At 36.9% G+C, this 11,243-nt stretch overlaps 1 protein-coding gene across 1 annotated transcript in view; it reads left to right on the top strand.

The window, feature by feature from the left end:
* IBTK (inhibitor of Bruton agammaglobulinemia tyrosine kinase) overlaps positions 1 to 11,243 on the top strand; it is a 43,055-nt gene that overhangs the window by 18,646 nt on the left and 13,166 nt on the right. The window contains exons 14-24 of the mRNA XM_009073427.1: positions 480 to 562; positions 665 to 702; positions 2,153 to 2,249; positions 2,625 to 2,726; positions 3,637 to 3,754; positions 4,453 to 4,513; positions 6,037 to 6,164; positions 7,586 to 7,698; positions 8,314 to 8,462; positions 8,660 to 8,823; positions 10,600 to 10,692. Of these exons, the coding sequence (XP_009071675.1) occupies positions 480 to 562; positions 665 to 702; positions 2,153 to 2,249; positions 2,625 to 2,726; positions 3,637 to 3,754; positions 4,453 to 4,513; positions 6,037 to 6,164; positions 7,586 to 7,698; positions 8,314 to 8,462; positions 8,660 to 8,823; positions 10,600 to 10,692 (1,146 nt within the window). The remainder of the gene's footprint in view (positions 1 to 479; positions 563 to 664; positions 703 to 2,152; positions 2,250 to 2,624; positions 2,727 to 3,636; positions 3,755 to 4,452; positions 4,514 to 6,036; positions 6,165 to 7,585; positions 7,699 to 8,313; positions 8,463 to 8,659; positions 8,824 to 10,599; positions 10,693 to 11,243) is intronic.

Raw genomic sequence — 11,243 nt, forward strand, 5'->3', positions numbered from 1 at the left:
TCTCTTTATGTATTAAGTGTGGGCTAAGGTTGATCAGCTGCATTTTAACTTCTGGTGTACTCTTGTCTCTTTCACAGTAACTTGTGTTTGGGAGTTCTCTGTAGGTGCTTTATAGACTGATCTGTAAATTAGTAATCTGGGATATATTATGTGTGGTATATTTCTGTTTATTTTTACTATCCTGTAATGTGTTCTGTGGATTCACTGTGTCATAGAATGCTAATGCCAGGAGAAATGTTGTGGATAATCCAGTCAAAAGCAATTTGACTTTTGTAAATGTGCTTGCTGTGGCAATAAATCTACACAGACTGGAAATAGGCAAATCGATAGTTTTTTCTAATTTGCTTTTAACAAATTTCAGGTGTGTTTTATTTCAAAGGATAAATTCTAACTTGCTAATGTAAGCATTTATTTGTAGAGTTTTCAGCTTGTATCTCTTCTGAATAGTCACAGTTCTGATCCTATTAAATATCTTCTAGTTCATACCTCTGCGATGTGACCCTGAAATCTTTAGATGGAAAGGAATTCCCGTGTCATAAGTGTGTACTTTGTGCAAGACTTGGTATGTGTGTGTATTTTTATATATATTTATATAGCATAAGTCATATTGTCTTTTTTAACTGTTATTTTATTGCATCTTGAACTGAAATGCCTTTCTTTACAGATTATTTTCACAGCATGTTAAGCAGCTCATGGATTGAGGTAAGCTTGCCAATAAACATGTGTGGTGGTATGGGTTTTTTGCATCAAATAAGTGACAGCTTTTCAGTTTTTCCTGTAATAACATATCCTGAATACCAGTGAAAAGGAAAGGCTGGATTCTTGGATCCTGTTTGAAAGAAAAAAACCCACATTTGTTGTTTACTCTGTATTTGTGCTATTGAAATTGTGTATTAAGTGAGAGGAATAAGTGTAATTCTCTATACTAAAGGAAATTTAAATATTACTTTTGTTTTGGAGGTTTAGTTTTAGCTAGTTCATGGAGTTTAGAAAGTGCTGGACTGTTCTTATGGGATACTGCTTTGGATGAATTTTCATTTTCTTTCTGTAAAAGATCTTACAATTTACCTAGTATGCAGTTCGGAATAGGTTGTCGTATGCACTGAGTGAAATCAAGCAGTGTGCAAGTGTTTTCTCAAACTTCATACCTTTCTGGGAGTATGGAAATCTAGGAACCTGGTAAACTACTGGCAGTTCTGCTGTGCTGCATAACAGACCTTCACCTGTCCACTAAGTTACTGTGCTGCTTTTCCCTCAGTCATCCCTGAGGAAACATATCCAAAACACTGTTAGACAGATGATTGGTTTAAGGTAGTTTTTTTTAGAGGTTGAATGTCCATTTGTATCCTTGATTTCTGTATCAGTTGTATGTAGTTCATAAGTTATGTATTTCATAAATAAATTTAAATCATCCTAAATACTTCATGAGTCAAGGGCTCTAAATGTGGTATAAGAATCTTAATGTCTGTAAGAGGTCTTTAAACTTTAGATTGAAAAGATGTCAGTACCGGTAGCATGTTCTAGAGCAAAGTGACTATTTCAGTATGAAGGTTTATCTCAGTACCCCCTGAAATAAACCAAAGTTATTTAGCAGTGATATTGCATAAACATGAATGGTGACAGTTACATGGTTTGTTGGCTAATGTTTGCTCATACAAAAGCTTTGCTTTAATGGTTAGAATGATTCTTCAAAAGGAGGGTTTGATGGGGAGGATCCCTTGTTTTCAGGGCATTAACAGTAGCCATTGCTGTAATTTTATTCTTGCATGGGAACTTGTGATTTCACTAATCTTTTTACCTTGAAAGGGAGGGAATTCAGTACTTGCACAGGGGATTCTTGTCATTCTACTTTTAGGCAATTGTGGATAAAGTAATATAATTAAAGAGAATTGTTAAAGAAAGTGATCAGACTGATGAAACTATGAACTGTTTCATGGATGTTTACTCAGAAGCTTGGGCAGATTTTAATTGCTCTTCTGCAATCAGTTGAAGAACTTGAAGAGATTTTGTGTAAATGCTTAAATAGTTGTTTAACTTTGAACACCTGACCCTCAGTTTGAATAATTTGCTAAATATAATTGCTGTCTTAATTTTGTATTTTATTCCAGGTAATCAGCTTCTCTTACTCTTTTAAATGTTTTTTGCCTTTCAGGCTACCTGTTGTTCAGCTCTGGAAATGCCAATCCATTCTGACATACTCCAGATAATTGTGGATTACCTGTATACAGATGAAGCTCTTGCAATAAAAGGTGCCACTAAGATATTTTCATCCGTAGCTCTTGCAAATTTTGTATTTTTAAAATAGAAATTCAATACTTAGTGTGTTTGTGGAAGTAAAAAAATCCAAATTTTTGTGACTTTGGCTGTAGAGTTTGAGGTGTTAGCTCTACCCCAGACCTTTTTGTACCTTTTTGTTAGTTTGTCAAACTGTAGTTTTCCTATTACCTCCTTCTTTTACTTCAAAAAATTGACTGTTTTTGCTCTTGTAAACTATTCCTTATGCTGTAAAAATCCCATCAAAATTAGCAAGGCCATTTGTCCTTTGGTAAAATCTCTTTGAAGGTGTATGTGTTATAGTAGCTTTTGACTCACCCACAGTATTTATATGATGCTTTGTTTTCCAGATTCTCAAAATGTGGAATTCATATGTAATGTTCTTGTGGTAGCAGACCAACTTCTTATCTCCAGACTCAAAGAAATCTGTGAAGTAGCCATTGCAGAAAAACGTGAGTTCTTCCACTTGTATTATAAAGGGTTGGAGAATAAGAAATGGGGTTTTCAGATGTTCTTTCCTTTTGCAGCACAGAATTATTTGCTTATCTTCCTTTGCACTGGTTACATTTTGCTGGTTATGCATAGCTGCTAACAGTTGCTTCTTTAGTCTGAGTGATCTTCTAGATTAGCATAATCTTCCATTCCTTATGCATCATTGTCTCATCTCACGGTCTTTAATAAAAGGAAGAAAAAATAAGCAAAAAGCTAACCCCAAACCACTATAAAACCTTTATTTCATTGAATTCAAACTTCCTTTTTTTAAAATATGATAAAATGGATTCTATGTTTATATTTCTGTCATTATATATAGTTCTAGTTTTTCTGTTGTTTGTTTGGCACAGTGTTGTTTCTGTATGGCTGTGAAGATATGTCTCTTCTAGAGGGGACTAAGTGCTTTTGCTAACTTGATAAAAGAAATCAACATAGAGTTGCTTGGCATTTCTTAGGGACTTCCATTTTTCTCTTTCTCTCTCCCCTGCTCCTTACTCCTTCATCCCCCCCTTATTTTTTGTTTTTCCCTGCTAAATTAGGACATTTGGAACTTTAAAACTGTGTATGAAACTTGCTGGTTTTAACTTTCTTTCCCATTTGTTTGGGACTGGTGAGTTTCAGTATATTGAAACTGATTTGTTTGTAGGTAGAGCTTTCTCTTTCTGTGAAGCAGCCATTGAACTCAAGCTGCTACAAAGTTACTTGGAGCTTGCAGTAGTTTGTGACCATTTAACCATTTGCATTTTTTCTGGGAGTGTTGAAGTATATGATATGTTTCAATAACTAGATCATGCGATACAGTAAGTCTTAAAAATTGCTGCTTGATGCTCCAGGAAATTTTCTAATTTAGTTTGTTGTGTTTCTTTGCAGTTACCTTAAAGAATGCTGCTGAGCTCTTGGAGTTCTCAGCGATGTATAATGCTGAACAGCTGAAATTGTCCTGCTTGCAGTTCATAGGACTCAACATGGCAGCTTTGCTCGAAGCAAGGTAGGTAGGAATGCAAATGTGTGTCCATGTGCTAGCTGTTAAATCTGTAGCACAAAACACTATGTTACAGTCTGGTGTGAAGAGCCTGAATTAAGGGGAAAAGCCTCTCTTGAGCTCAGTGGGCTTTGACATTAGGCCTAGTCTTTTTGGGGTATTTTTAGGTGTTTTTGAAGATGCATGAAACTGCTATGGGTTTATTTTTTGTTCTTCATTTGGGGGTTGGTTTTTTTTTTGATGTGCAGGGTTTGTTGTGTTTTTTTGTTTGGTTTGGTTTAGGATTGTCTGAGGTTTTTTGAACATGAGTGTTACTATGCGTATTTAATTTATTTTAAGTAGGTTTATTATATAGTTGGTGCATTTTCCAAAGAGGATGGGCCTGCCATCTGGTAGTCTCTTTGCTTTAACTGTCTGTAGTGAGAGCTGAACAGAATAACTGGTTAGCCTTGCTTTGCACAGTGATAGAGTTCTAAGAAGTTGAAGGTCTGCTCTGGCCTTCCTTCTCTTGATGTTTTTTGGGCAGACCTTCATGTTGCTTCCTGATTACGTATCATTCTCTCAGAGCAAACCTTATCAGCGCTGATTGATCTTCTTTTCTAGCAAAAACTTTGAATCCAAAATGTTCGTTTAATTTTTTCATTAATGTGATTTTATTTTTTTTTTTTTAGCTGCTAAGATAGATTTGTCTTTTGTTTTTTTAGGACTCTGGATGTCTTAAGTGATGAAGTTGTGAAGGATCTTTCTGTTTATTATAGGAAAATGGTAAGTTGTGCAACTTCAGCGTGAGCTGATTAGGTTAAAAATGTGAACAGAGGAGTAATAAATACATACCTGCAGGGTCTGTAGATGACAGGGTAAATGAAGTTTAACAAAATGAAGTGCGGGGTCCTACATCTGGGCCATGGCAATCCCAGGCACAGCTACAGGTTGGGTGGGGAAGTAATGGAAACCAGCAGTGAGGAGAAAGGCTTGGGAGTGACAGTGGATGAGAAACTCACCATGAGCTGCAGTGTGAGCTCAGCCCAGAAAGACAATCAGATCCTGGACTGCATCAATAGGAGTGTGGCCAGCAGGTCAAAAGAAGTGATTCTCCCCCTCTACTCTGCTCTCGTGAGACCCCACCTGGAATACTGCGCACAGTTCTGGTGTCCTCAACATAAGGACATCGAACTGTTGGAGCAAGTCCAGAGGAGGCCACAAAGTTGATAAGAGGACTGGAGCATCTCCCCTATGGAGACAGGCTGAAGAAGTTGAGGCTGTTCAGCCTGGAGAAGGTTGTGTGGAGACCTCAGAGCAACTTTTCAGTATCTGAAGGGCCTACAAGGGAGCCAGAGAGGGACTCTGTGTTAGGAACTGCAGTGATAGGACAAGGGGTAATAGGTTCAAACTGAAGGAGGGAAAGTCTAGGTTAGATATTAGAAAAATGTTTTTGCCTGTTAGGGTGGTGAGACACTGGCACAGGTTGCCCAGGGACGTGGTGGTTGCCCCAACCCTGGCAGTGTTCAAGGCCAGGCTGGATGAGGCCTTGAGCAACCTGATCTAGTGAGGGGGTGTCCCTGCCCATGGCAGGGAGGATTGGGACTAGATGATCTGTAAGGTGCATTCCAACCCCCTAAATTCTATGATTCTGTGAAATGTGGAACATCTGACTCAAGAGATGAGGTTAGCTGGTGCTATTGTCCGCTCTCAAGGAGCTCATATTTTATTATGCACTACCTATGGCTGCAACATCATTGTCTTTTAAATTAATTATACACATTAAACATATAAATGTTTGTAATTAATTATTAATTAACTGTAAGTAACAGTTGTTGCATGAAAAAGCATAAGCAAAACCTACATGAAAGAGCATCTGTTAACTTAGGAAAAAGGAAAGCAAATTAGGCTTCTCCAATATAAGATTCAGGGTGATCATAAAGGTCTTAAAATTGGTAAGAGGAATAATGTGAAAGTTGAAATTTAATGCAAAGGTGAAAACTATGACATATTATAGTCTGATATTGTTTAACTGTACAGCAGTAAGATATGAATGTTTGCCGAACCTTGAAGCATTTTTGTCAGGAGTTATACACAGCTGAAACACAGGGATTCTGAGTGTCACTTAATATAGTTCTTCTGTTTTGCTTAAAGGTGTCACTTAATTTTATAAGCTGGGTAAAAAATTAATTATTTGATCTGTGAAGGTGTTTTAAATGAGAGTTGCTTTTTGTCCTTTTACAAGAGCTCATATATTTGCTAGCACACAACTTAATAGAAACTTAATGTAATGACTTTTATGTCTGTAGATTCCGGCTATGGTCAGAAGAGTTATTACTCCATATCCAGATGGACCTGACATAAGTTCTTTTGAGCCTGAAGATGGAGAGAACTTTGTCTTTTTAAGGGAAGAAATGAATACAGAACAGAATTCTCAGTAAGTATTTTTCATCGATAATTTTACCTAGGTGAGCTGTGTATGGTGTTTATCCCCATTTGGATGGTGCCTGCCTCCCTTTAACTTCAGGATTGAAATGTTGAGAAATGGAGAATTCAAAGTCTATTTTCAGTTCCCTAAAGTACTTGAAAATGTTACAAAATTGCAGTGGAGCACGTCTTTTGATTTTTATTTTTATTTTTATTTTTTTTTTTTTTTCAAGTAGCATGTGTGTAAAGGTGGAAAAACAACATTCACAGCAATGTCTGGGAGTTGTGCATGTGGTGAGAGTATCTGTGAGACCAACTGTGGAGTTCACTGAACTTCCCCAAATTAACAGAAATCAAGAGATAAAAAACTGACTTTACTAGAGATCTGTCTGGTAAATTGTGATAATCAATAATTCTGTTAAGAAGTGCAGTGTGCAGTATGAAGTTTTGTAGCATGTAGGGTGACTAGGTAACATGTTTCCAAATAGGGAGATACAATGTTGCTGCAGATGAAACTTAACCTGCAGTATTGTGTACTGTCCTGAGCACTTGTGTCAGGAAAAGTTATGCTAAATGAACTACTACAGATAAGAACCAGTAGATCAAGAGAACTGAGAGGCTGTTTTTTGTTAGACTTCAAGCCTTTGTGTTTGTAAAGGCTAGATGATAGGCTCTAGGGAACTGACAGTCCAAGCATCAAAAAAAACACCCCAAGCATTGTAAGGTAGTGATGCTTGAAGGAATAACTGGGTATATAGTTATTTCACAAAAAGCTGCTTAAAGAAATTTTTTGAAATAGGATATTGTAGGTGCAATTCATATAATTCTGAAATTCTAGCAGTTTTGTTAAAATGAAAGATGCCAATTATTTGATTCCTATTCTTCCTAAGAGCATATAGGGGAACACATGGCAGTTTGGTAACATGACCTGCTTTATTGTGAAATCAGCATTGTCATAGGGGCAGTATTTCTGTGGGGGAGAGCAACTGTGGAGTTTTTTGCACTTCACTAACTTGAGAGATATCAAGAGAGAAAAAAGTGGAGACATGTATGTATCTTGCTTTATGTTAGTGGCTGTGATGTGTGTGTAGCAGGTTTGATCTGACCTAGATGGCAGTGCCAGCTGTGCAGCAGCTGCATCTTCCACTGTCTCAGCAGAAGTCTTTGAGCAGTGTGATAGTCCAGAGAATAGAACTAGATTGGAAAGAATCTTTTCTTTTCCTCCTGGATTCTTTTTTCCCCCCCAAATCATTTATGAAATAGTTGTGCCAGTGCATAGGCAGAGCTCTACTGCCAGCTGGTGGGACCAGGTACTACTGCTTGATGTATAACTGCTGCTGCTGACTGAAAAACTTGACATTGACGTTGGTAGTTCTGAGGGTCAATTTCTTTGGCTTTAATTTTTTTTTTTCTTTTCTTTTTTTTTAATAGGGAAGCCCTTTTCAAAAAAGCAAAAACTAAGGCAAAAAAGAAGCCACGAAAACGGTCTGACAGCTCTGGAGGATATAATCTCTCAGATATTATTCAGAGTCCAGCCTCTACAGGTCAGTGGGAAAGAGATTCCAGGTATAAAAACACAGACTACAGAGGATAGTATGCAATGCAATGCAATTTCTGGATTTCATTAAGGAAATCTTAGGAAGATTATTTCCTTTCTAATGAACACTGTAGTTGAATAGTGAATTCTGAAGATTAAGGTTTTTTTGAAAGGACATTTGTCATATTAAGCTTGTGCCCAAAGTTCAGATTATTAAAAGCCATGTGTTTTATCAAATAAAGTTATTGGACACTTTCCCACATGTTTTTAATAACTGGAACATTTGTGCTAATGTGTTGTGGGTTTGTTTTTTTTTTTTTGAATATGAAAAAGAAGTTAGTCTTTTTTATTGAGAAGAGGGTAGAGGCTTTTGTTTTCAACAAAATAGTGTCATTGTTATTTCCAAAACTCTATGTTGTGAGACTGGGAGTAATATTATTCTGAAAAAAATACTTATGGTAGTCTAAAATATGTTTATGCTTACTAAAGTCTAATATACTGTACTAGGTAAACTTCTGGTTATTTTGTATTCATCATATGGAATGAATAATTTTTGAGGTTTTTAAGCATTTTTTTAGTCTGGTTTTCATGATTTAATGGTTCTGTCTTTTCTTATTTCTAGGCTCAGTAAAGCTGGATAAAACTAATTCTGTAGAATCACTTCCAGAACTCTTAACATCTGACTCTGAAGGCAGTTATGCAGGACTGGGTAGTCCCAGAGACTTGCAGTCCCCTGACTTCACAAAAGGATTCCATCCAGAGAGGACTGAGGTTGGATTTCTTTCTTCTTAGCAGTTTGTTTGTGTTTATCTAGTTCTTCAAGACCAGAGTTTGTATTTTGGAGTCTGTCTGCAAAGCTGTTGTACTTAAAATGGAGCAGACAACTTTAAGTAGTTACTGTTTGATTGATTAAGCAAGTGGAAATTAGTGTTTGTGGTGTTTATTCAACACTTTTCTCTGATTTTTAGATGAAGGACAAAGCTTGCAGTCAGGGTGTGAAACCCTCTCAACCTAACAAGGAGATGAAGTCATACAAGGGAGCATCAGCACTGACACAGTCTGTTCCACAGTCCATTCCCAGTGCCAGACACAACTCTGCAAGCTCTCCCAATTGGGTAGCAACCAGTTTCAGGTGGAGTAATACTTACTTACAGTCACTGTTCTACACTTGGCAGTGAATGCTAATACTGTTCTATTCAGATTAAAAAGCTTATCTGCTCTTCAAAATGATCATATGTTCCTTGATGCAGGAACTCAGGATTTTGGTAGCTTAATAAAACTGGTAAATTTTTTAATTATTCTTTGCAAAAAGCAGTGCTAGATACATTATGTTAATTTTTTTAAGTGCTACCAGTCTGTGCTTGTAATACCTGGTTTTAGATCACCTGCTTGATTAATACTTTGTAAAACATTTGGCAGGTGGTTTTTTTTAGAACCAGGCTGTGCTTGAAGCCATTAGAAACTCCATAGTACTTTGACATTCTTTAGGTATGCCTTTAGAATTAAACAGTTGGTAAATGTCTGTACTACAGGTTTAACTGGTACAGTAATAGAAGATGAATTGTTATATTTATCTGTAGCAGTACCTGCATCTGAAGAAGGACCAGGACTGTGATAGGCTGAAGTTCTGTCTTGCCTGGTGTCCTGTTTCTGATAGTTGTCAATAAAGGTTGAATAGAGAAGTGCTTAAGGATTTAGGGAATCATATAATGATAATTTCCCACTATTTTCCCAGGCTTTGTTGGTTTGTGGCTGATGGACTTTGTTAATACAGGTGATAAAGCTGTAGAAATTCCAAGTTGCAACTCTGAAGTGTATCATTTGGTGCACACGGTGAATCTATGTTTTGTCTCACTGTGTCTAGTCTATGCTGAGAGGGAAATGCATTCCACAGCAAACTCTTTGGTCTTTAGACTAGTTGCAGGAAGCTTCACCTTTGTCTTAGGGTTCTTTTTGAACATTTTTATAGGATTGGATGGAAGGGGGACACATAAAACCACAGGACTTTGTTGTAATGTGACTCTGCCTTTATGGGTTTCTCTTGTACTCTTTCTTCACTTTTTCCAGTATTGCTGGCATGATGTCAGGAAAAAGCAGGCAGTGCTGCTGTGTAGATTATTTAAAGGGTTCATACTGTAGTGTATTTGGTTGAAATATTGTAGAGGAGCAGTGACAGCAGGCTTTGGTGTGACCTCCCAGTGGTTAAGTCTATGGCAGTTGGGTTTATGTAGGCAGAGATGGAGGAAGTGCTGCTGATACTTTATTTCAAAGCCTCTCCTTGAATCTGGTTGCAACACAGCTTAGTTTACAAATGCCTTTAAGTGCACAGGTTTGTATTTATAGTTTTATATAAAGCTTGGAAATGCCTGAATTTAATTCATGCTGATTTCAGTGAAAGTTTAAAATTAGTTCATTTATGAAAATATACCGATTCCTAAGTTTTGAGAATGTCACTGATGTTTGGACAGAGCTCTGACTGCAAAGTGTGTTCTGTTTATTGTGTGAAAAAGATTTTAATCCTGTTCTTGAAAGAAAGATCTAATTCAGCCTTCATGGAAGAGCTGTGAGCAGTGCCTCTCTATCACTTAGCATGAGCATTTGGCTACTATATAAGTATCCTGGATTTAGGTATCTGATTTTTTTAAGTAATCATAGTTCGCATCATTTTGTTTCATAGTGTAATGAGATTGAAAGTATTTTTATAGCATGCTCTCAAATATGTATATATTTATAAAACTTTAGTCAGAAACATTTTATTTGAGGTTTGCCATAATTGAGGAAACAGACATAAATTATACATCCGGTTACCAATCTTATGTATGATTTAAAGGATTTCAGTGAAGGCTGGAACTGTGGAATGTAAGTAAAAATCAGTGCCTTGTAAGGTAACTTTCTGTTTTTCATTTAGCCCTGCCAGCCCTCCTGCTATGGATCTGAGAACCATCATGGAAATTGAAGAAAGTATGCAGAAATGTGGAACCATGCCAAAGGCAAATTTGGGGTTGGTAAAAAACCAAAGTCTATAAAGAAAGTGTGATGAGATGGGTTATTATGAATTTACTTAGTGTTCAGTCAGTTCAGAGTTTAAAAAAAGCATGAGCAAAGTTGTCCTATTTGGTTTTGAACAGCATTGTTTACTTCAGTTCATTATGTTGTTTTTCTGTGAGCAGACAAAATCTATCCCTTTACTGCAGTATTGTTTTGTCAGCTACTGCAGAACAGCTAGCAAACTAGTTCCTGAAGTAAGTGACCTGCTCTGCTGAGCCTTCTATTTCCAAGCAGAAAGAATTCTTCTCCTTAGGACTTTGGAAGTTACTTGGGAATGAGTATGATATTTAATGAGTTTCTTGTCTTGTGTTCTCTGACCTCCCCCATCACCCATGCCTTGATACTGACAGAAGGCAGGGTGATTCTTGCTTGGAGAAGCATCCCAAAAGACACAGGGAGATCAATGTATTTTTTACAAAGCAGTTTATTAAACCTAGTGGATTTTAATTGTCATTGTATGCAAGAGAACTGGGGATGAGTCTTGTGACCTTTGAGGTGTGGCAT

The sequence above is a fragment of the Acanthisitta chloris genome, unplaced genomic scaffold (assembly GCF_000695815.1).
Source record: "Acanthisitta chloris isolate BGI_N310 unplaced genomic scaffold, ASM69581v1 scaffold2874, whole genome shotgun sequence".
NCBI classification, from domain to species: Eukaryota; Metazoa; Chordata; class Aves; order Passeriformes; family Acanthisittidae; genus Acanthisitta; species Acanthisitta chloris.